Genomic DNA, 26,634 nt, shown 5'->3' on the forward strand with positions numbered 1-26,634 from the left:
AGAGCCCTGCTTGTCCTCACTGCACAGAGCCCTGCTTGTCCTCACTGCACAGAGCCCTGCTTGTCCTCACTGCACAGAGCCCTGCTTGTCCTCACTGCACAGATTTGTATCCAATGTGTATTACATATATACATATAATCGTGTTATCTATATTATATAAAAATATTTTGTTGACTACAGGTACACTTTAAGCAGAGAAGGTGCAAAAAGCAAATTCTGTCCAGCCCCAGTTCATGTGTGCTGTGTACAAATGCTGTCCAGCCCCAGTTCTTGTATCAGTAACACTTTATCTGTTTACATCCAGCGGACACATTCTAAACACTCATCATGGGCATATTGTGGATACCTTTGTTTAAAGCTCAACCATTCAAGACAGTACACTCACTCTAAGGTTCTGACCAATAATGTTCTGACCAGTGTTCAGTCAAGCAGGGCAATGGTAGGGCCCTTCTGAAAATGTTTAGCTTACAACATTAAGGTGTGCCAAATTCTAATGTCCCATTTTCCTATATCCTATTGGGGGATTCTTAGTTAACAAAGGATGGGGGGGGGGGGGGGGTGTTTGATCCGAATCTTCATCTCTTGACCACAGTAGTGGGTTATTACAAAGAGTATCTCTAGTACTGGAGTACCTGTCCTATCCTCTCTTATACAGACAATTCTGGGTATCTTAAAAAACACTGTACTATTAGTAGCAGTGGTGCAAGGTACTCCAGCAATGCCCTATTCAAGTAAATAAGGCCCTGTTACAGCACCTTACACCACCGATACAAATAGCATGCCATTTGAAGATACAGAGCAGAGGTAAACATAGAAAATGCTGAAGCACTCGCATAAGCGTCCTGTCATCTTCAGTCAGCTGTTCGCAGGGGGTGCTGGGAGTCAGTCCTTCATCAATCTAATATTGATGGCCTATTCATTTTTAAAGCCAGAATAACCCCTTTATGATATAGTAAAGATATTAATACTAAGAACATACAAATCATTTGCACTTATCACATATGTAAAATCTATACTAAACCATCCCATTAAAACAATGAAGCACATTCATCAGGTGAAATACGCAAAAATAGTGGCTTAATGTGAATTAGAAATACAGTGCAGGTGTGATTTTTGTTGATCTTGTTCTTTCTAGCATTTTAGTTTGTAAAGTGTTTATCCATCAGCTTTCATCTCCTCATAAATGTGCCCCAATGTATTAACATTCCCCTAAAGACCATGTTGGCTGAACTCACCTAGAGAATCCCTTTCCACAGCTCTGACAGATGTAGGGCTTTCCAACCGAACCATCATGTGAGCGTACATGGTAGGACATTCTGTCCTTACGTTTGAACCTCAGTCCACATACAGGACAAGAATATGGCTTCTCTCCAGAATGAGACAGCTTGTGTCTATTGAGATGGTACACATCACGAAAAATCTTCCCACACAAATCACAAGCTACCTGTTTTCTTGCTCGGTTTCTCTTTCTAGGGGTCCCTGACTCCTCCTGGGTTAGCCCATTCTCTCCAATACGAGGTGCTTGTAGGTCTCCATATCCCAGCTGCAGGCTTGTAACTCCATGCTGTGCCTCATGCTGGCGGAGTCGTATAGGATCTGTGAAAACTTTATCACAAAGTCCACAAGGAAGTACTCCTCCATCCCGCAAACCACCCACTGCTCCAAATAATACAGAGTCTAAAACACTAGGCTTTCGCGGCCTGCCCCGGCCTCGCTTACTGCCAAGTCCTTGTACTCCCACTTGGTACTGAGATTGTAGGATTTGCGATGTACCACCAAGTGCTAGAAGAGAAGCCTGGCTTGGCACAGCTGGACCTGGCCGAACAGAGTCTTCTTCCTCATCTCCTAAGGACCCTGCAATACCCGAGCCACTCATGACAGTCCCGTTAGTCATGTCTAATGGAAATCCAAGGTCAGAAGCCCCTGATCGAAAAAGCATGAGTTCTGGCCGTGTAGGGGGCACCAAGATTTGAACATTGGACTGCTTAATGACCTCTTGGCAAATATCGATAACAGAGCGCATTAATAAAAACTTGGCAGCAGTCATAAGCTCTGGAAAACTTTCTAGCCGGATAATGATGCGAGCAGTATATGCAAAATCTAAAATGTCCCCAAAAACCTTGGAGCTGATAGTGTGCATCTCAAGCTCTCGTGGAGTTGGCCCATCTGATTCTCCAAGCACAGACTCAAAGTATTGACTGCAGGCAGCTAAAACAGCACGGTGAGCAGGAAAACTATCCTCTCCGACGCGTAGAACTACATCACAGAAGCGGCCACCACTCTTGCGTTGCTGGTTGAGTTGATTGAGGACATCAGAGCTGTGTTGACGCACCTGATAGGTGAAGCATGACGGCCCACATCCCTCTGCCAAACGCTCCATCGTAAGCAAGACGTGGATCCAAGGGTGTATAATTCTAGACCTAAGAGAGAAGTTAAAAACTAAAGCAATAAGGTCATTTATATGGTTCTGGAGAGATGTAGCTGGTGCGGGGTCTGGGAATGGATGCCTCAGATACAGCGGGTTAAAAAAATGGATTTAGCTATTGGCACCTCAGGGTGACTCGCCCGTGTCTCAACAGACAAAGATAGGCAAGTGGTGGTGATGTTATTTTCTTTATTCAGTTAAAAGACACGCTCTATATCAGTGGTCTTCAACCTGCGGACCTCCAGATGTTGCAAAACTACAACTCCCAGCATGCACTGCATGCTGGGAGTTGTAGTTTTGCAACATCTGGAGGTCCGTAGGTTGAAGACTATTACTCTATACCCTTCTACAGTCATTTACTTCTTTATGAGGTAAAGTTTGTTCCTCGCTGGCACCTTGTTTTTTTTACACCTCCAAAAAGAGTTAAGCATAAAGTGTCAAAAACCAATGGCTGTTTTACCCAGCAATAGGATGTGAATTACTAGTAAACATGATAGAGAAGCCATGCACTGGCAAACCATACTTCAGAGGCCGTTATAGCTGGAGCCTATGTGTTGGCTAGATGCAAATACTTTTATTTTCCAACAAAAATTCCTATGGTTTACACAGGGCACAGATGGGCACTAAAAATGGGCATATATATATATTTTCTGATAAATGCAACATGAGGTGAGGAGTGAAGAATACTCAGGTGTACACATGTGGACAAGTATAGGTGGGGGTTGTAAGTGTCTGGGGGAGCAGAGATTCGGGCGGGAAAAGCACTTAACACAAGGAGGGTGCACTTGGTATATTTAGGCCTGACTGGAAAGCACCAGTGCAAGATTTATGAAGGGGATCTATGCAGGGTCCCCTATAATATATTGGGGGGTTCGGGGTGATGTCACCTGGATGCGCGTACCCGCGTAGCTCCTCCCCTTGCCCTCCGCGGGTGCGAGCTGCGCGGGCCGATGGTTTCAGGAGCCCCGGTGCAGCTTCCCGGTGTGTAGGCGCGCTCTCCAATCTGCTCCTCAACCCCGGAAACCGAGACCCCCGACCGGATACCGGAACCCCCCCCGTACCGGACACTGGGGTAGCTCTGACCGGATCCTCCGCAGCCTCTTTGTGTCTGAACCCCCCCACCGGACTGAGAATCTGTGTCCGCCCCCCGGTCCCCCCTCCCTGTGAGCACTCCCCCCCTCCCCGGCCCCTGCGAGCAGGCTGGGAGACCCCGCACATGCCGACCCCCCCACTCTCACCCCTCCCGGAATAATATGCATATTCACTATGGACACAAGGTAGTCTAGTCTATAATGTACTGGTATCACACATAATAATGCCCCCCACTTGTCTCCCGAGAAAAAAAAAATCTTATTTCTTGCCAAAGGAAGTCCCCGAAAATAATCTTAGTAGTTTTCATTAAACTAAACCTTCCCCAGAGTGTGACAGTGGCAGCTGCTGTAGCATGGGGAGGACCACTGTACAATATCTATGTATCTAATCTCCTCACAGGCACCTTGGAATATAGGGGTACAAGTGTGAGGTGACCACAGGACCCAGTGGTGACTGTTCTACACTTACCATGTTCACACACTAAAAAAAGCGCCTTTACATATTTGTAAATGCGAGTATCAAGTGGTTATGTTTTTCTTTAACATATTATGATTTTTTTTTCTTCAGGTCCTTCAGAAAAGCCTGTGGGAAAATGTCATACCCAAAAGATGTATGTAGTGCGTGTTATTTTCCTCTATAGACCAGTGGTCTTCAACCTGCGGAACTCCAGATGTTGCAAAACTACAACTCCCAGCATGCCCGGACAGCCGTTGGCTGTCCGGGCATGCTGGGAGTTGTAGTTTTGCAACATCTGGAGGTCCGCAGGTTGAAGACCACTGATATAGACTTTAATGTACCATACAGCACAAGCATATAGTACAAGTATAAACAAGCGTTTATAGTTTTTAAACACCCCATAGAACCTGTAACGCTTTACCCAATTTTTCTGCATCCTTGTGATTGCCAGAGGTCGGATCCCCACCAATCAGATTGTTATTCCCTATTCTGTGGATAGGGGATAATCTTCAGAGATGAGAATACCTTTAAACTAAACTGTTTACTCACGCTCCTGAAATCACTCAGCAGTTAAAGCGTTACTGTCATTTCTAAAACTTTTGAGATGCCGCGTCGACGCAGACATGTCGAAGGTTTAAATTGTCAGGGTCTCAGTGTTGTGACCCCCTCCGATTTCTAGATATAGCATTTGGAGCACCTGCAATCAGGTGGACTGAGCGCAGAGTCGGGTAGTGAAGCACACTTTACCTTGCTATATCTAGAGATTGCGGGGGTCTCTTTACTGAGACCCCACCCGATCTAAACTTTTGAGAAGTCTGCATGACATGTCAAAAGTTATGCTTGCATGGTTTTGTACCATTAACCCTTGTGAGTGGTGACAAGGGAAACATAGTGTTCTCACTGCTGTTTCTGTGCCATAGTGAACAGCTAATTCTTTATTCCCTTAATTTCCGAGGTGGGACCTGAGCTGGGTCTACCAGTAGAACTCACACCTGAACTTCCTTTTCCTTATTTCCCTGGTCAATCACAGGGCAGCACCTACTCCTCTCTGCTATGCCATGACATAGTGCTGGAGAAAGTGCACTGTATTGAACAGGCTGCACTGTGCTGGGATACCATTGGGGAAGCGTGGGGGGGGGGGGGGATTGAATACCACACTAATAAATTTATTCTAGACATCAGTTTAACTCATCCACCATGAGTGGATGAATATCTAGTTATGTTATCACCATTTATGTCAAATCTGGAAAAAATGTAATCATCATTCTCTATAAGGGCCGGTACACACAGGGCAGATCCTCGCCGCTGCGATGAGTGGACAAACAGAGCTTCCCAGCCATAGCTCTACAGTTCCTCTTTGACGGCTGTCGGGGAATCCACAGCGTGAAATACACTTAGGATGCTCCCCCTGTGACCGTGCCCTTAGGATTCAGAACACCATAAAATATTTAGTATGGTGGCAATGACTGGGCCAGCTGCCTATCTTTTCACCTCTTATAAAATCAGGTGTTGTGGACCTTGTCCCAGCCTGTGCTTCAGCTGAGACAAAGATGATGCTGTGACCGGACGGGATTATGTTCTGGATGGATGGGGACCCCTAGTGGTGTTTTTTTGTAAGCCATGATTTCTATAAAAAGGAGATAACATTTTTATGAAGTTTATTAAAAAGGTTTTATGTTTTTGTTTTTTTCCCCCCTACCATTTATCTTATACTAAGAGAACAATAATGGCAGATTTGTTTCTTTCTCAGGGTAAAGGCACACTAAATTAACTACTTGCAGAAATAAAATGTTCAGAAGTTTTGTACCTAAAGCCTTGCATAATTGCAAGGGGGACAATCTGTGACAATTCCGTGACATAAATTGACATACTGCAATGGTCACTGCTGTTTCAAACAAATTCCCTTTGTGATTCCTTACATATTTGTGAATCACTTTATTTACCAAAAGTGAAACCTTACCCCAGAAGACCAGCTCTAAAATATTGGCAACTAGGTGTGGCTGTCCGCTGCATGTTGTCAGGGAAAATCTGTCTCTAGTAACAGCTTAATCAGGACAGGGGTGAGGATTACAATGTGCTCTGTGCAGGATAGAGGGAGAGAACCTGAGAAAGCCTAGTCTGTCTGCTCAAGATGGTCATGTTCCTTGAGGGTAAATCAAAGCTTTCCCCTAATCTCTGACCAACCATACAGCTAAGGGAAGCTGTACCTCATGTATATAGCAGTGTACTGACTTCTGTATGTCCACAGTGCTGCTCAGTGCCTAGTATAACCCTTTCCTTGCTGTGGTCCTACTGCTGCAGCTGTTTCTTTCCTTCCTGCTCAGACAGAGCTCTACAAACATAGTAAATCATTAATCCCTTCTTTCCCCACATGCCATCTAGTACTTTACTGTGTAAACTATCAGCTCAGCACAGTGTGAGCCTGTACAGTTCAGTGCACTTTCTCCAGAACTATGTAATAGCATAGCAGAGAGGAATATGTGTTTGAGCTGTTAGAGGCTCAATAACAGTAGTGAGAGCCCTAAATGACCTTGTCACCACTCTAAAGGGTTAATCTAACAAAGCAACGCAGGTTTACATAAATATTTTGAGAAACAGAGATTGCTGTGCAGCTCCTCACCCCCAAATTGGCAAGCACAGCCACTTCTTCACTTTGTCTTCCACGAATGTGGCTGCTGATTTTATTGCTTGGGTTCCTAACCCCTTAAAAGCACAGCGATTTTTCACTTTTGCTTTTTTTTTTATCCTCCTCGACAAATTACTATAACGCTTCCAATTGTCCACCTACAGACCCATGAGGGCTGCTTTAAGCCACCAAATGTACTTTGAAATGACATCACTTATTTACCACAAAATATATGGCGAAATTACTGTAACGCTTTCAATTGTCCACCTCTACAGACCCATGAGGGCTGTTTTGAGCCACCAATTGTACTTTGAAATTACATCACTTATTTCCCACAAAATATATGGCAAATTTTTTTTTTTGTGGGCATAATTGAAAAAAACTGGCTGGTAGTGCGGGGGACGCTGATCAGTTTGATGCTTACCGTGGCCGGATCCGCCGCGCCGTTCGTTCGTAATCTTCTATTTTCGGTATATGCTAATGAGGTGCTAACTGGCACCGGCCGGGCTAACTTGCACTCTGACGTCAGTGCTGCTGGCCGCAGCGCCGCCCAGCTCATCAATATTCCTCCCCTCTCTCTTCATTACAGAGCGGGGAGAAGAGGGAGAGGCGGAGGGAGGGGAGGAATATTGATGAGCTGGGCAGTGCTGCGGCCAAAAACGCTGAGGTCAGAGTGCCAGTTAGAACCTCATTAGCATATACCGAAAATAGATTTGAAATTCTTTTTTTTAGGCTACAACATGCAATCTTCTGATTGCATATACTGATCAGTGCTCTGCCTTTGCAAAACACTGATCAATGTAACCGGCGCTCTGCTGCTCCTGCTTGCTGCGCAGGCATGGAGCAGTAGATCGTCGATTGGACAACGAAGAGGCAGGTGAGGACCCTCCCGTTGTCAGGTAAGCTGATCGGGACATCGCAATTTTGTCACGATAGTCCCGATCAGCTCCGCTGAGCTGCCGGAATTCTTTTACTTTCGCTTTAGACGCTGCGATTAACTTTGATCGCGGCGTCTAAAGGGTTAATCGGCCGTGCCTGGCATTAGCCGTGGGTCCTGGCTGCCCGTAGTAACTGGGACCCACCGGGTTTAACCCGTTCTCTGCTGGTGAGAACGGTTTAAACCCAGTAAACGGGACCAGGGCGTACAGGTACGCCCTGAGTCCTTAAGGATCGGGGATACAGGGCAAATGCATACGCCCTGCGTCCCCAAGAGGTACATTTTTATAAAGGCCTCTGAAAAATATAAGAGGCAATCTGATTGGCTGCTATGAGCAACTGGTCAATTTTTCCTATGCACAGGTTTTGATAAATCTCTCCTAATATTTTAATAGCCCGGACATTTCCGCTATATGTTTTTCCAAATATGTTTATTTTTGTTTACATTATTTTAGAAAGCAGCACAATAAATGAATACAATTAATACTGTAGCATGACAGTAGAACATATAGCAAAGGTGTCCCTACACTTTACATCCTGCCGCACACTACACTAACATTCCTGCACACATTATGAAACAAAGTCAAACAATAAAGCATTACAAACCGTGACAGGGCATGGGGTTTTGGAAAGAAGGGGTTAGGTTGGGGAGATCACCGACCCAAACCTTAATTCAGAGACAAAACCCTCAAGGAAAATGGGGAAAGGAAAAGCATGATAATCCTCAATGTCCATTCTGACCCCGATGAAATAGTTTCTAAGCAGGTTGTGGAAAAGCCTGGGGCAGTCCTGGTCAGACATCATCTTTAAGTGTATTATAAGGCGTTTCCTGGCAAAGTATTCTTATAGCAGTTTATAAGGTGCCAGGCCTTCTGGAAAGCCCCGACCGTGCCAGCTCCAGGATATAGTCAGTAAAGCACCAAGCAATTCGATAGCAGTTCATATTCCAGAGCATTTAACAGGGCCCGGGGAAACGGGTGCTGCCAAAAGAGGTGCGAAGTTGTTTCCTCAGCAATTAGGCACCTTTGGCAGTACCTAGTGTTGCAAATTCCACAAGCATGCATGAAAGTTCTCAGGGCAGGGCCTCCTGAATGGCCACCCATGCCAGGAGGAGACAGCATTGTTTCTAGGCTGTTGCCCTTCGTCAGTACAGAGCAGTGTGTTTTGGCCTAGCTTGTGAGAGGCCTGGGGTAAGATATATTCTTGAGGAGATTACCATTACTGACGTGTGTGGAGCTGAAAGGCCATTAGCACTCCACTGGGCATTACCTTTTTAAGGTAGCATTTTTTTAAATTTAGGTTTTCAATCCAGTTACAAAGTTTTAGAAACTGATTTGAATTTAATGTCTGGTGGTCATGGAGGGTCCAACAGGAGGAAATTTGTTAAGTAGCCTGGACAATGGCATGGGACCACTTGGAAAGGTCACCAATGGCCTGGAAAATAGACCTATTTAATTTGTGAGGGACCAACTCATGACTGGGAGCAGAAAGAGCCCAACTGGCCACATGACAACTTATTACTACAGCAAGTGCATGCAAAATGCATTGCCACCACTTCAGGGCAGTGTTGCCATGGCGTATCTTCCTGAGAAGAGGACTTTGTGTTAAGGAAAAAAGGGGGTAGCCGAGGGTAGATGTGTTAAAGCTGAGGATTAACAGAGCAGTAAATAGTTGCCTGTGGAGCAGGAGAGGAGCCACAAGGGAGTTGTGTGCAGGGAGGCCAAAAGGAGAAAGCCCGCACTAAGGAGAGGGCAGGAAAATTTTTCCACCCTCACCCAGGGGAGGGGCCAGAGGAGCAGAAAAGAAAATATAGGGTAAGAGAAGAACCAATCTTGCAGACAAAGCAGAAGTGCCAGCTACTCTGACATTAGGAAAACAACTGCAGCTTGGTCATCTGGAGATCCCGGGGACTAAATTTGGAACCACTGATGGGAAGGCCACATGGCGAGAAAAGTATGGCGGGCAGTCCAGTTGACTGAGAGGGAAAGCTGGAGACTCGTTTAAATGGACCACCCGTACATGATGTATGGCAACCAGGAAGGGGCCAGTTGGCTGAGCCGGGTAACTGCAGCCTGTGCATAAGGGCAGAACACCCCCACCCCATATGGACTGCAGGGAGGGCTCAGAGAGTCTGAAGCCAACAAAATCTGGGCAGAGGTATGAGGGGGAGTAAACGTACCAGAGGAATTACAAGGGCCAGCAACCCAAGGCAACCTGGGGAGCGGGAAAATGCAGATATATAGCTCTTCGGTAACCTCACACCTGATTAGGTATTGAAAGTCCAACTACAATAGACTGGGGTGGGTGACCAGCATAAGGAAAACCAGGTTTCCTAGCACCATCAGGGGAGGATTATGTCTAGTGTTCCATGATAACCTAAAAGATCAAAAAAGGAAAAAATGATAGCAGGTCATGTCACCCTCATACAGACACTAGGCTAAAACTGGTTAGCCTAGTGTGGTTAGTAGTGGTGTTCCCTTCCTTTTTTTTCTTTTTTTCTTCTTACCTAATGTCACCTCCTAGTGGCAAGGGCCTATACCCGTGGTGCTGTGTCCCCCATTGCAATCAACAAGAAATCTATTTTTGTATAGACTGGAGTTTCTGCTTAGAAGATCCTGGAGCACAATCATCACTGCCAATGCAAGTCCTTTATATTATTAGAGCCCAATTATGCTGAAACCCAGAACCCCCTCAGACCAGCTGTTTACCATTGCTATGGCTTCATTTTTCACAGATCCCAAGTGTAAAAAAAAAAGTGCAAAATGTGTCACACACAAAGGTGTACAAGGATGTGGTCTATCACAAACCCCTCTCCAAAAGGAGACCTTCAGAAACCTCCCTCTGGGCAAAAAGGCACCTGCAAGGGTCCAGGATCATTGTTCCCCCCTTCATCTAATATTTCAAAGCACTGAAATATATAATCCAAGAGGTCAGTCTTAAATTATTTTTCACAGCCCTTAACCCCTTAAGGACTCAGGGTTTTTCCGTTTTTGCACTTTCGTTTTTTCCTCCTTACCTTTTAAAAATCATAACCCTTTCAATTTTCCACCTAAAAATCCATATTATGGCTTATTTTTTGCGTCGCCAATTCTACTTTGCAGTGACATTAGTCATTTTACCCAAAAATGCACGGCGAAACGGAAAAAAAATAATTGTGCGACAAAATCGAAAAAAAAACGCCATTTTGCAACTTTTGGGGGCTTCCGTTTCTACACAGTGCATATTTCGGTAAAAATTACACCTTATCATTATTCTGTAGGTCCATACGGTTAAAATGATACCCTACTTATATAGGTTTGATTTTGTCGCACTTCTGGAAAAAATCATAACTACATGCAGGAAAATTTATACGTTTAAAAATGTCATTTTTTGACCCCTATAACTTTTTTATTTTTCCATGTACGGGGCGGTATGAGGACTCATTTTTTGCGCCGTGATCTGAAGTTTTTATCGGTATGATTTTTGTTTTGATCGGACTTTTTGATAACTTTTTATTCATTTTTTAATGTTATAAAAAGTGACCAAAATAAGCTTTTTTGGACTTTGGAATTTTTTTGCGCGTACGCCATTGACCGTACGGCTTAATTAATGATATATTTTTATAGTTCGGACATTTACGCACGCGGCGATACCACATATGTTTATTTATTTATTTTTTACACTGTTTTATTTTTTTTATGGGAAAAGGGGGGTGATTCAAACTTTTATTAGGGAAGGGGTTAAATGACCTTTATTAACACTTTTTTTTTGCAGTGTTATAGGTCCCATAGGGACCTATAACACTGCACACACTGATCTCCTATGCTGATCAGTGGCGTGTATTAACACGCCTGTGATCAGCATTATCGGCGCTTGACTGCTCCTGCCTGGATCTCAGGCACGAAGCAGTCATTCGTCGATCAGACACCGGGGAGGCAGGTAAGGGCCCTCCCGCTGTCCGGTCAGCTGTTCGGGACGCCGCAATTTCACCGCGGCGGTCCCGAACAGCCCGACTGAGCAGCCGGGTCACTTTCAGTTTCACTTTAGAAGCGGCGGTCAGCTTTGACCGCCGCTTCTAAAGGGTTAATACCGCACATCGCCGCGATCGGTGATGTGTGGTATTAGCCGCGGGTCCCGGCCGTTGATTAGCGCCGGGACCGACGCGATATGATGCGGGATCGTGGCGCGATCCCGCTTCATATCGCGGGAGCCGGCGCAGGACGTAAATATACGTCCTGCGTCATTAAGGGGTTAAAGACCCTTGTTTCTATAAAAACATTTATTGATATGCATTAAAATCATAACTATGTCCCCCTCATGACAGACAATGTGAACAAAAATGTGACACCTTAAACACTGTATCACCGTCTGATTGGGCTTGATGCTAGGCGGTGAGCCTTACTCAATCCCCTAATTAATACAACCGTGTATCTGCATCCGGTCAATACCCTGTGACCATAGATCACAGAATATGCCCCAGGATAATTCAAAACATGGTCATAAATCACACTTAAATACCGGACTTATGCTCAGTATTAAATATACACTGCTCAAAAAAATTAAGGGAAAGCTAAGATAACACATCCTAGATCTGAATGAATTAACTACTTGTATGAAATACTTTAGTCTTAACATAGTTGAATGTGCTGACAACAAAATCACACAAAAATTATCAATGGAAATCAAATTTATCAACCCATGGAGGTCTGGATATGGAGTCACCCTCAAAATAAATGTGGAAAACCACACTACAGGCTGATCCAACTTTGATGTAATGTCCTTAAAACAAGTCAAAATGAGGCTCAGTAGTGTGTGTGGCCTCCATGTGCCCGTATGACCTCCCTACAACGCCTGCGCATGCTCCTGATGAGGTGGCAGATGGTCACCTGAGGGATGTCCTCCCGGACCTGGACTAAAGCATCTGCCAACTCTTGGACAGTCTGTGGTGCAAGACATGGTGTCCCAGATGTGCTCAATTGGATTCGGGTCTGGGGATCGGGCGGGCCAGTCCATAACATCCATGCCTTCCTCTTGCAGGAACTGCATATGATCTCACAAGGGGTCTGAGGATCTCATCTCGGTACCTAATGGCAGTCAGGCTACCTCTGGCAAGCACATGGAGGGCTGTGTGGCCCCCCAAAGAAATGCCACTCCACACCATTACTGACCCACCACCAAACCGGTCATGCTAGAGGATGTTGCAGGCAGCAGAACCATCTCCACGGAGTCTCCAGACTCTGTCACATGTGCTCAGTGTGAACCTGCCTTCATCTGTGAAGAGCACAAGGCGCCAGTGGCGAATTTGCCAATCTTAGTGTTCTCTGGCAAATGCCAAACGTCCTGCACGGTGTTGGGCTGTGAGAACCCCCACCTGTGGACGTCGGGCCCTCACAGAGTCTGTTTCTGACCATTTGAGTAGACACATACACATTTGTGGCCTGCTTGAGGTCATTTTGCAGGGCTCTGGCAGTGCTCCTCCTTGCACAAAGGTGGAGGTAGCTGTCCTGCTGCTGGGTTGTTGCCCTCCTACGGCCTCCTCCGCATCTCCTAATGTACTGGCCTGTCCCCTGGTAGCGCCTCTATGCTCTGGACACGATGCTGACAGACACAGCAAACCTTCTTGCCTCAGCTCACATTGATGTGCCATCCTGGATGAGCTGCACTACCTGAGCCACTTGTGTGGGTTGTAGACTCTGTCTCATGCTACTACTAGAGTGAAAGCACTGCCAGCATTCAAAAGTGATCAAAACAGCCAGGAAGCATAGGAACTGAGAAGGGGTCTGTGGCCACCACCTGCAGAACCACTCCTTTATTGGGGGTGTCTTGCTAATTGCCTATAATTTACACCTGTTGTCTGTTCCATTTGCACAACAGAAATTGATTGTCAATCAGTGTTTCTTCCTGAGTGGACAGTGTGATTTCACAGAAGTGTGATTGACTTGGAGTTACATTGTGTTATTTAAGCGTTCCCTTTATTTTTTTTGAGCAATGTACAATGACCTAGAACCTGGGTTCTCAACCCGGGGTACGCGTATCCCTAGGAGTACGCCAGGGGTTGTTTGGGGGTACGCGAAAGTGCCGTCAAATACCTGCAATGCATTGTGAGCAAGCTGCATGGTTGCCGGGGAGACGTGTGACCTCCTCTGACGTTGGGCGGAGTTGCCGCACAGCGCAGAAGGACGTCACACGTCAGTGCGACCCTGCCGAACGGGACTCGCTGCATGAAGTAGCAGCAAACAGGGTCCCGCAGGAGGCCAGGTAGAATGTAAAAAAAAGTTAATAACAACTGTGTGGGCCCAAGGGGGAATGTATTGGACGGAGCACAAGGCATTAAGATGGAGGGGGAGAGGGATAATGGCGGAGGGGGGATGGGGAGTAAATTTTAATGCCTTGTGCTTTATTACTCCCTATCCCCCTCCGCCATTATCCCTCTCCCATCTTAATCTCTTGCACCAATTCCCCCCCCCTCCATCTTAATCCCCTTGTGCCATTATTCCCCCTCCATCTTAATCCCCTTGTGCTATTATCCCCCCTCCATCTTAATCCCCTTGTGCCATTATTCCCCCCTCCCTCTGATCCTTTTTTGCCATATCGGATGATAATGGCACAAGGGGATTAAGATGGAGGGAGGGGGGGGGGAATGGCAAAAGGGGATCAGAGGGAGGGGGGAATAATAGCACAGGGGATTAAGATGGAGGGGGGAAATGGCGCAAGAGATTAAGATGGAAGGGGAGAGGGATAATGGCGGGGGGATGAGGAGTAATAAAGCACAAGGCATTACATTTAAATGTCTTATGCTTTATTACTCCACATTCCCCCTCCACCATTATCCCTCTCTCCCTCCATCTTAATCCCCTTGTGCTATTATTCCTCCCTCCCTATTAATCCCCTTGTGCCATTATTATCCGATATGGCAAAAGGGGATCAGAGGAAGGGGGGGGGGAATAATGGCACAAGGGGATTAAGATGGAGGGGGGAATAATCAACCCCCCCCCTCCATATTAATTCCCTTGTGTTATTATTCCCCCCTCCCTCTGATCCCCTTTGCCATCCCCCCCCCCCCCTCCAACTTAATCCTCCTGTGCCATTATTATCCGATATGGCAAAAGGGGATCAGAGGAAGGGGGAATGGCGCAAGGGGATTAAAATGGAGGGGGGAATAATTGCACAAGGGGATTAAGATGGGGGAGGGGTGTTTGATTATTCCCCCTCCATCTCAATCCCCTTGTGCTATTATTCCCCCCTCCATTTTAATCCCCTTGCGCCATTCCCCTCTCCCTCTGATCCCCTTTTGCCATATTGGAAAATAATGGCACAAGGGGATTAATATGGAGGAGGAATAATAGCACAAGGGGATTAAGATGGAGGGGGGATAATAACACAAGGGGATTAATTTGGAGGAGGAATAATAGCACATGGGGATTAAGATGGAGGGGGGATAATAGCACAAGGGGATTAATATGGAGGAGGAATAATAGCACATGGGGATTAAGATGGAGGGGGGATAATAGCACAAGGGGATTAATATGGAGGAGGAATAATAGCACAAGGGGATTAAGATGGAGGGGGGATAATAACACAAGGGGATTCATTTGGAGGAGGAATAATAGCACAAGGGGATTAATATGGAGGAGGAATAATAGCACAAGGGGATTAATATGGAGGAGGAATAATAGCACAAGGGGATTAATATGGAGGAGGAATAATAGCACAAGGGGATTAAGATGGAGGGGGGATAATAACACAAGGGGATAAAGATGGAGGGGGATAATAGCACAAGGGGATAAAGATGGAGGGGGGATAATAACACAAGGGGATAAAGATGGAGGGGGATAATAGCACAAGGGGATAAAGATGGAGGGGGGATAATAGCACAAGGGGATTAAGATGGAGGGGGGATAATAGCACAAGGGGATTAATATGGAGGAGGAATAATAGCACAAGGGGATTATGATGTAGGGGGGATAATAGCACAAGGGGATTAAGATGGAGGGGGGATAATAGCACAAGGGGATTAATATGGAGGAGGAATAATAGCACAAGGGGATTATGATGTAGGGGGAATAATAGCACATGGGGATTAAGATGGAGGGATAATGCATAAGTATAAAAAGTAAGAACAAGCCTTTTGTCCGTGGGTACCCCTCGCGTGCAAGTTCCGCACGAGGGGGTACCCGTGGACATACTTTCAGCCTTTGGGGGTACAGTCGCCAAAAAGGTTGAGAACCAATGACCTAGAACCTCTCCTTATGATGATATCGAGGTAAATTGTGTGCAGATACATCCACTCACCAAGGACATCAAAAACACCCCGGCTGGCATTTATCATAGTAGGTGTAAGTGAAGCATTTTCTACACCTTTTTTGTGTGTGCTGGTAATGTGTAGGAGCACCAAATTTATTAAATGCTCTGTGACCTGAATTTTCTCTCTTGACATACACCAAAGAGCTAAGCTAAGTCTGGGCTTGTGTAGTTTTAGAGACTTTTCAGTGGCTTTGCGCCTTTTCACAAATGGCGCAGTTCATAAAACCCTTCCATATCATGTGTATTGCCAAAATCAGTGGATTGCAACTCAAAATCAGCAGAAATGTGTAAACAAAAAGGCGCAAATAAACCCTGCTTGCGCCTTTTTTTGCGCCTTTTCTAGACACATAAAACAGTCAAAAGACAATGATAAATGTCGGCCCCCGTGTGAAAAATAAATAACAATACAGTTTTAATCCAATAGTTCTGACGCGTTTCCCCCCATGATGTCAGGGTTTCTCAAGGAACCTAGGAGTAATTTGTCCCTTCGATGTGGGCTGATGTCAGCAACAGAGACTGACTAATAAGCAGCACATGCCCTCCGATACAGGGCACATCACATACACGCTGCAGCGCCCACCTCAATATGGCCTTATTCAGCACACCAGCATTCATGCCTAGGGGGAACCAAAATGCTCCCAGCATCTACCTGGGTGCCAGCCCAAGTATCAACCAAGAAGCCAACTCATTGACATCCCTATAAAAATGGACCCGGGGAGATGGGCAACCTAATGGCCACACACACAACTTCCCTTGACCTCCAGGAAAGACACCCAGAAGGTCACCACTCTCAGTGACATACAAGAAGCGTAAATAAATATAGGTTTGCTGTGTAAGCCCAAAACATCTGACCAGATCTATAACAATTTCTCGGTGACCAGCAGCCAGGAAATAAGAAGTGAGTGCCCAAACAGGGGGAGAGTAAAATGCATGCACATGCCTCCACCAAGTGGGCTTACTATGCCCAGTGAGTTCCAGAACTCAGAGGGCACCACCCGTACTGCACTGTTGCCGTTAGGCCAACCCCAGAACACCTGCTTTTATCTGTGTGCCTCTCCATTCTGTCCCAAAAGACCCTGTCCTAGACACTCATGAGAACAAATACTACACCTGATCTTAGCCGAAAGGCAGAGAAGTGAGATTGCCAGAGCTCAGTATATTGTGTCATAGCCAAACTGGGTTACTGCAGTTCAGCTCCTATTGAAGAGAATACGCTGAGCTGAAGTTACCTAGCTTGGCCACCACACAATGTACAGAGCTGTCTGCTTCTAGCTCTTTTTCACTGCATAAGCTGACAAACACTTGATCAGCAAGGGTGCAGTGTGTCTGCACCCCACAACCCAATATTGGTGAAGCACAACCTAGAACAGGAACGTTTGAAGTGTTTGCTATGTAATTTACTTGATAAGTCACCACAGCATAGCTACGATGTAGAAGAGTCAGGCAGTCCATTCCCTTATACACCCCCCAGCTTCATTGTTATAGAAAGGAAACATATACAGTCCTAGGAGACTCTTTCCTAGGAATGTATCCACCTTTTCCAGCCCACCGGAGCACCGGAAAGCTGAACCAATTTATGCAGGAAAAGTCAGCAACCGCCGAGCCGAGAAGTTCGTGACGAATCAAATTTACTGTAAGTTCGCTCATCTCTAATTACAACTTTAACTTTTTATTAAACATAGTAAAGGCATATGTCTTTCAAGTTCAACCAAGGAGGGGAGGAGATGGACAAAGAGGAAAGGATGTGATTTTATATTTCTACATATGAAATCATGCTATTTTGTTCTAAAAATTGGTCTAAGCTCTCAAGTATTTACTCTGTGACCAGTTCCTGAGGTAGACTGTTAGGATTGTTGCATCTGGAGATTAATTTTTTTTTTCTCCAGGCAGAGGAAGTGCCCCTTTATCTTTTGAAGGGGGGGGGGGGGGTGTTACCTGGAAGTTCCCCCCCCCCCCTTTTTTTTTGTTTTCCTTTTATTTTGTAACACCACAAGTTACACACCACAAGTTAAGAGCTGATCAGGGCCACTACTTTTTCCTTTTCTTTTCTGTCACAACCACAGGGCTCTCTGCTGACACCTCTGTCCATTTTGGGAACTGTCCAGACCAGCATATGTTTGCTATGAGGATTTTCTCCTGCTTTGGACAGTTCCTGACATGGACAGAGGTGTCAGCAGAGAGCACTGTGGTCGTGACAAAAAAAAAATCCCAAAAGAAAAGAATTTCCTCTGTAGTATACAGCCGCTAATAAGTACTGGAAGGATTAATTATTTTTAATAGAAGTAATTTAACTTTCTGTCACCAGTTGATAAAAAAATAAAATAAAACATTTCCACCAGAGTAACCCTTTAACCCCTTAAGGACCCATTACGTACCGGTATGTCATGAGTCCGCTCCCGTTCTGTAATGCAGGGCCACGGCCAGGACCCGTGGCTAATAGGGCACGGCACTGATCGCAGTGCTGCGTGCTATTAACCCTTTAGACACGCCATTCAAAGTTGAACGTTGCGTCTAAAGTGAAAGTAAATCATTGCCGGTTAGCTCAGGGGGCTGTTCGGGATGTCCGCGGCGAAATCGCGGCATCCCGAACAGCTGTGACACAGCAGGAGGGTCCCTTACCTTGCCTCCGAATGACTGCTGAGCAGTCAAGCGGCAGAATCATTGATCAATGGTTTCCTATGAGAAAAAAAAGTGAATAAAGATCATTTAACCCCTTCCCTAATAAAAGTTTCAATCACCCCCCTTTTCCCATAAAAAAAAGGTGTAAATAAAAACAAACATATGTGGTATCGCTGCATGCGGAAATTTTCGAATTATAAAAATATATCGTTAATTAAACCGCACGGTCAATGGTGTACGCGCAAAAAAATTCCAAAATAGTGTATTTTTGGTCACTTTTTATATCATCAAAAAATGAAGACAAAGTCCTATCAATGCAAAAATGGTACCAATAAAAATTTCAGATCACAGCGCAAAAAAATGAGCCCTCATACCGCCCCATATGTGGAAAAATAAAAGTTATAGGGGTCAGATTCGCCGTCGATTTTTGGGTAAAATGACTGACATCAGTACAAAGTAGAATTAGTGATGCAAAAATAAGCCATCATATGGATTTTTAGGTGCAACATTGAAAGAGTTATGATTTTTTAAAGGTAAGGAGGAAAAAATGAAAATGCAAAAATGGAAAAACCCTGGGTCCTTAAGGGGTTAAATATTATTGATCCGACAGCCGGGGCACATAGGATAAAGAAACCTTTTCCACTGAATTTTTCATTAACACCTTAACGACCATGGATGTGTATACACGTCCAGGCAGGATGCACGTTCCCGCACCAGGACGAGTATAGATGTCCATGGTTCTCGTGGGTGCTGCCCAGTGCACCCACGAGATTGCGGCAGGGACCAGGCTGTAACACACAGCTGGCACCCTGCCGCACTGCCAGGACCAAAGTAAACTTTGGTTCCGGCAGTTAAACCCTTACAGCCGTGGTCAGAATGTACTGGGGGCTTTAAGTGTCAAAATAAAAAGTGTTAAAAATAAAAAAAAGTGTAAAAAACAAAACAATACATATAATGAAAAATACAAATGCATAATGTGTAGGATCACCCGGTGCACGTCCGCAGCATATTACATGCTACGGATGCCCACCAGCAGTCACAATAATGAGCTCCCTGCTGCGTCTGGGTAGCTTTGTGTGTCCACTCATAGCGGCGGATTTCCCGTGGCAGTCATGAGCGGACACACTGAGCTTCCTGCGGATGCGCTCTATGACCCTACACTGCGACCCGTTCATACTGCATTTCAGCAGTATGTTAGAGGTATCTGTCAGCATCATGTCAGAAAAAGTAATGCTGACGTATACTGTAGCAGCGCCATTAATTTCTGATGAGACTGCTACAGTATACATTGTCATCCCTTTTTTGACATGACAAAGGACACCTATACTGCAGAAACACAGTATGAGTGGGGACTATCCCCCAACAAAATAAACTAGTTTCTTCAAGATTTTTTTATTCCCACAACATGACGGATGTATCCATAAGGAACTTTAACTGTCATAGACAGCCGCACGTCGCTGCTAGCCGACCGAGGACCAATCAGAGAGGTCCCTGGTCTAGCCAATACACTTGCATGGGTGCAGTATTGTTCTGACAGCTCTGATCCTTTGCAGGCATGGAGTGGGGTCTATAATTCATAAAATGATGCCCTGAAAGCCTTCTTGGTCCTACCAGGTGGTCAGGCAACCAGATATGGCCTATGTACAGGTACTGCCCAGCCCGGGACGAACAGCGTGATAAAATATGGGACGCATTTCCTCCATTTCAAAAGCGACTTACCGAAGTGATGTCCCACAAATTCTTTATTAAAAAGCTAATTGCTATTTTTTCCCCACTGACTTTGAAATAATTCTAGCCACACAATAAGGGCTCAAAGTACTCACTTTTGTCCTAGGTGAATACTTTAGGGGGTGTAGTTTCTAAAATGGGGTCACTTCTGGGGAGGCCGTATTGTTCTGACAGCTACAATGCTTTGCAAGATGAAATGCGGCCTATAATTTGTATAAGGATATCCTGAAAGCCAAATGGTGCTCCTCTCCTTCTGGGTCCCACCATGTGGCCATGCAACCAAATATGTCCTAAGCAGGGGTATTACCGAACACGGGACGAACAGCGTAATAAAATATGGGGCGCATTTTCTACTTTTCAGATGCAATGTACAAAAAATATGTCCCACAAATGATGCATTTGTGAAAAAAATGTTTCTTTTTATTTTTCCACTGACTTTGTAACCATTCCAGCCACACAAAAAGGACTCAAAGTACTCACTTTGGGTCTAGGTGAATACTTTAGGGAAGGGGTGGACAAACCATATGTGCAGCAGGTTCAACGGCACAAGGGCCCAGCAAGTAAGGGGGCCCACCGCCATTGGCATAGCTATAGAGGTATCTGTACGCTGGGCCCGGGCCTTGAGAGGGAGCTCCTCCCCGTTAGTGTAACTGTCGCTTTAAGAGCAGAGGGGCTGGTGGGAGTAGACGTGCCCCGCACAGGCAGGAAGTCAGCTCCAAGCACTCTGACCTGTCCCTGCATCAGGCCGTGCTTCATCCCCCGATAACTTCATGAGGAACAGCTGCCTCAGCTCCTCTTCATCCCCGGCATCATGTGGCCCCTGTCTCGGATTACACTACATCCCCGGTGAGTTGAGGGCTGTGGGCTGTGTGAACAGTAGGTAACTTTATAAAGATGAGCGGGTTAGGGCTTTGCAGTGTTTCTCAACAAAAGTGCCTACATGTTGAAAGACTACAACTCCCAGCATGCCAGCCTTTGGCTGTCCAGGAATGCTGGGAGTTGTAGTTTTGCAACAGCTGGAGACACCCTGGTTGGAAAACACTGATCTATGCCCTATCTATCTAGCTCATATCTATCTACCTACCTAAATTATAGGAGCAGGGGGTTAATGGAAGCCGGGGGGGGGGGGGGTTAATGGAAATGCGTGTGTGTGTGTAATGGAAGCGCAGGGGGAGAGAATGGAAAGAGGGGCAGGATGGGGTGAATGGAACGAGCGGGGGGGGGGGGGGGGTAATGGAAGTGAGGGTGTATGTGTAATGGAAGCAGGGGGTGGGGGTTACTGGAAGCGGGGGAGGGGGGTTAATGGAAGCGGGGGGGGGGGGTTAGTGGAAGCAGGGAGGGTAATGGAATGAGGGGCAGGATGGGGCAAATGAAAGAAGCAGGGGGGTTAATGGAAGCGCAGTGGGGGGAATGAGGGGCAGGATGGAGTGAATGGATGGAGCAGGAGGGGTTAATGGGTGCAGGGGGTAGTGGAAGCATGGGGGTGAATGGAAGGAGGGGCAGGATGGGGAGAATGGAAGGAGAAGGGGATAATGGAAGTGGGGGGTGAATGGAAGCAAGGGTGGGTGAATGGAAGCAGGGGCAGGAGGGGTGAATGGAAGAAAGAGCAGGGGGGGGTCAATGGAAGCAGTGAGGGGGGGAATGGAAGCATGAGGGGGGGGGTAATAGAAGTGGAGGGTGAATGGAAGGAGGGGCAGGATGAGGTGAATGCAAGGAGCAGGGGGTTAATGGTAGCAGGGGGGGGTAATGAGAGCAGGGGTGGGGGGTTCCTGAACAATAGACATATGGTGGGGGGGAGGCACATTCTTTGCACAGGGTCCCTCTGCTGTCTGTGTCTGCCCCTGCTTTAGGGGGTGTAGTTTCCAAAATGGGGTCACTTGTGGGGGTTCTGTATGGTTCTGGCAGCTAAAACTCTTTGCAGGCATGAAGTGCGCCCTATAATCCATTCGGCCTATAATTATGCCCTGAAAGCCAAATGGCGCTCCTCTCCTTCTGGGTCCTACCACGTGGCCAAGGAATCAAATATGGCCTAAGCGGGAGTATTTCCAAACAGGAGCCGAGCAGCTCAATAAAATATAGGGTGCATTTCTTTCAATATCAGAAGTGATGTACAAAAAATATGGCCCACAAATGATGCATTTGTGGAAAAAAAAAAACGAATTTTGAATTAACACTGACTGTAATAATTCCTGCCAAAAAACTATGGTGTTAAAATATACTCCCTGTACCCCCTAGCGAATACCTTGAGCGATCTAGTTTTTAGAATGGGGTCATTTTGGGGGGGGGATTCCTATGTTCTACCACCGTCAAATTCCTGCAAACCTTGCATAGCACATTAAAAAAATTTACCTTTTCAAATTTTCAAAATTGTGAAAATTTCTACAGAAAAACACTTAAAGACCACCCGTTTTTCTGTTTTTGCACTTTCGTTTTTTCCTCCTTACCTTTTAAAAATCATAACCCTTTAATTTTGCAACTAAAAATCTATATGAGGGCTTATTTTTTGTGCCACCAAGTCTACTTTGTAATGACATCAGTCATTTTACTCAAAAGTCTATGCGAAGCGGGAAAAAACATTAATAGCCAGCCGCAGCGATCGACGGCTGGTATGACGCGGGCTCGAGTCGGGAGCCCGCGTCATACCCGGTTAACGGCCATTGGAAGAGTATAGACGTCGATGGTCGTTAACCAGTTAAATTGTTAGGCTTCCAATTCATTTAAAATGTTAATTAAAACAAAAAGAAATGCTTTCAAAATACAGTAGATATCTGAAAGTATAAGTTTCTTTAACTATTTGGTCAGAAAGTAAAAATATTTGCAACCTATTAGTGTTAAAATAGCAAAAAAAATCATTTTTTTTATTTCATGATTTTTTGCATTGTAAAAAAAAAACTACAAATGATATCGGCTTACTTTTACTATGTACATGAAGGACAACTTGTGACAAAAAAAACAATGTCAGAATTATCGTGATTGGCAAAATGTTACCAGAGTTATTCTCTAATAAAGACAGACATCCCCGATTTGAAAAAACAGGCCTGGTCTTTCAGGGGTGTACATGTTTACTTGTATTGGTCCTTAAGGGGTTAAAGACCTTTAAAGGGGTATTCCAGGGATTTTTTTTATTTGACTATGCTACAGGGGCTGTAAAGTTAGTGTAGTTCATAATATAGTGTCTGTACCTGTGTGACTGTTTTCTCACAATTCTTATGTGATTTTCAGTCCAATATTTATTTTTATCAGCATACAAAATGACTGTTGTCTCAGATTTTTCCCAGGCTGCAATGTGGCCGAGACCTGACTCACTGGTCAGCTGATGACAGGGAGCCTGTCTGCTTCAATGGGTGGAGGGATCGCTTGGTGGGAGAGAGATCAATCTGCAAATAATGCAACAGCTGTAGACACCCTGATTGAAAACCACAGGTCTTTTGAATGGATGCAGCTCATTTATGTTTCAATGGGTGGGGTGGCTGATGTTTGGGAGGGAGGAAAATTTAACTATGGGATTTTTAGTCAAAAAAAGAAAAGCCAAACAGGAAATGCCAGAACAAAAAGCTAGCCACCGTGTTATGGTAATCTCACGACATAGCCATTTATCCCCAAGACAAGTGCAGATCCTTCCTAAGCATGTCCATTACTGTCTGCCAGGTATGTACTAAAATCACCTTATGGTGGATAAACCCTTTAAATGTATCTATCAGGCATCTATGAGGGCTGTCAAACGCTTTTGCACAATGGATTAAAAAAAAAAAAAAACTCCACAGGCACCCTACTCACTTCTTCATAAAAAAACAAAGCTTGATAGGACATACTGGCTATCACTTATAGTACTAGCTGAGTACCCGGCGTTGCCCAGTTTTTCCTTCCTAATCCTTGTTGGGGAGGAAAATAAACAAAGGAGGAAGCTTTTGACTTCATATCCCGTCCTCATATATTGTTGTCATATCCCGACCTCCTATCCCGTCCTCATATATTGTTGTCATATCTCGAACTGTAATATGTGTATCAGGTATTGAAATATCTCTAGCCGTACAGAAGTTATGTGGGAACATTCATTTCCCATTGATTTGCATGGGACTTTAAACAAAAAACCCAACCCTAACAAATGGGGGTGGTTAAGGGTTAAATTAACTATCCTATATTAAGTGGACATATAAGTAAGGCTGGGTTCACACTACGTTTTCTCCCATACGGGAGCGCATACGGCAGGGGGGAGCTAAAACCTCGCGCTCCCGTATGTGACCGTATGCGCTCCCGTATGTCATTCACTTCAATGAGCCGACCGGAGTGAAACGTTCGGTCCGGTCGGCTCATTTTTGCGCCGTATGCGCTTTTACAACCGGACCTAAAACTATGGTCAACCACGGTTTTAGGTCCAGTTGTAAAAGTGCATACGGCGCAAAAATGAGCCGACCGGACCGAACGTTTCACTCCGGCCGGCTCATTGAAATGAATGACATACGGGAGCGCATACGGTGACATACGGGAGCGCGAGGTTTTAGCTCCCCCCTGCCGTATGCGCTCCCGTATGGGACAAAACGTAGTGTGGACCCAGCCTAACATGTGACCAAGTATTATTGAAATATCTACAGTCGTTTGGAAGTTATGCAGTAACATATTTCCTATTGACTTGTATGGGACATTAAACAAAAACCCCGCCCCTGGTAAATGGGGTGTGAGTAAGGGTTAAATTACCTATCCTATGTTTGTTGTTGACATATAAGTAACACGTGTGCCAAGTTTCATGTTAATATCTTTAGCCGTTTGGACGTGATGCTGGAACATACACACACACTGAGTAAAAACCCCGAAACAGCTGTCTGCAGAGGGGTAGAAACTTCCCTTTTGGTTTGGGGACTAGTCTGGTTTGGCATAAAATCCGATCAGCTTTTTATATTCCTTAACAGGAGCTAAGCTGATACCAGGGAACATTACCTGAAAAGGTGATGTAATGAGCTGATATATATATATATATATATATATATATATTTATATTAGACTACCCCTATAGATAGGCCCCATATGCCCAGAAATGTGTATAACTACTAACTTTATGTAGTAAATTTAAGTAGCCGTATTAGTCCAGTGATGCAGATGCAAATCAACATCTACTAATTACAATAGAAATATGTGTAAACTACTCCAGACAGTGGGCAGGATGAGAGCCAGACAGACTCCCTGCCATATCACATGCAGGAATCGGTTTCTAATATGCAGTCCCATGTAATACCTTCTCCCCCTCACTTCAGCCTCTATAACACTGTCTCAAGAAATGACATCACTCCCCTTCTCTCCAGCATACAGTCCTATGTAAACATGGCTCTCTTTCTGATTCCTCCAGCATACAGTCCTATGTAAACATGGCTCTCTTTCTGATTCCTCCAGCATACAGTCCTATGTAAACATCGCTCTCTTTCTGATTCCTCCAGCATACAGTCCTATGTAAACATCGCTCTCTTTCTGATTCCTCCAGCATACAGTCCTATGTAAACATGGCTCTCTTTCTGATTCCTCCAGCATACAGTCCTATGTAAACATGGCTCTCTTTCTGATTCCTCCAGCATACAGTCCTATGTAAACATGGCTCTCTTTCGGATTCCTCCAGCATACAGTCCTATGTAAACATGGCTCTCTTTCGGATTCCTCCAGCATACAGTCCTATGTAAACATGGCTCTCTTTCGGATTCCTCCAGCATACAGTCCTATGTAAACATGGCTCTCTTTCTGATTCCTCCAGCATACAGTCCTATGTAAACATGGCTCTCTTTCGGATTCCTCCAGCATACAGTCCTATGTAAACATGGCTCTCTTTCGGATTCCTCCAGCATACAGTCCTATGTAAACATGGCTCTCTTTCGGATTCCTCCAGCATACAGTCCTATGTAAACATGGCTCTCTTTCGGATTCCTCCAGCATACAGTCCTATGTAAACATGGCTCTCTTTCGGATTCCTCCAGCATACAGTCCTATGTAAACATGGCTCTCTTTCGGATTCCTCCAGCATACAGTCCTATGTAAACATGGCTCTCTTTCGGATTCCTCCAGCATACAGTCCTATGTAAACATGGCTCTCTTTCGGATTCCTCCAGCATACAGTCCTATGTAAACATGGCTCTCTTTCCGATTCCTCCAGCATACAGTCCTATGTAAACATGGCTCTCTTTCCGATTCCTCCAGCATACAGTCCTATGTAAACATGGCTCTCTTTCCGATTCCTCCAGCATACAGTCCTATGTAAACATGGCTCTCTTTCCGATTCCTCCAGCATACAGTCCTATGTAAACATGGCTCTCTTTCCGATTCCTCCAGCATACAGTCCTATGTAAACATGGCTCTCTTTCCGATTCCTCCAGCATACAGTCCTATGTAAACATGGCTCTCTTTCCGATTCCTCCAGCATACAGTCCTATGTAAACATGGCTCTCTTTCGGATTCCTCCAGCATACAGTCCTATGTAAACATGGCTCTC

The 26,634-nt window shown here is 45.2% G+C and overlaps 1 protein-coding gene across 3 annotated transcripts in view; it reads right to left on the reverse strand.

Moving 5' to 3' along the window:
* Positions 1-3,561, reverse strand: part of PATZ1 (POZ/BTB and AT hook containing zinc finger 1) — a 31,489-nt gene extending 27,928 nt beyond the window's left edge. For 2 of the 3 annotated variants that reach the window (XM_056530457.1, XM_056530453.1), the window contains exons 1-2: positions 3,327-3,561; positions 1,236-2,420 (exon numbers count right to left, since the gene is read on the reverse strand). In XM_056530457.1, coding sequence (XP_056386432.1) covers positions 1,236-2,380 — 1,145 coding nt within the window. In that variant the 5' untranslated portion in view covers positions 2,381-2,420; positions 3,327-3,561. Of the gene's footprint in view, positions 1-1,235; positions 2,421-3,312 lie in introns of all 3 variants that reach the window. The other variant, XM_056530461.1, reaches the window with a different exon arrangement.
* Positions 3,562-26,634: the final 23,073 nt, after the last annotated feature.

Source organism: Hyla sarda, chromosome 1, assembly GCF_029499605.1.
Source record: "Hyla sarda isolate aHylSar1 chromosome 1, aHylSar1.hap1, whole genome shotgun sequence".
In the NCBI taxonomy this organism is placed as follows: Eukaryota; Metazoa; Chordata; class Amphibia; order Anura; family Hylidae; genus Hyla; species Hyla sarda.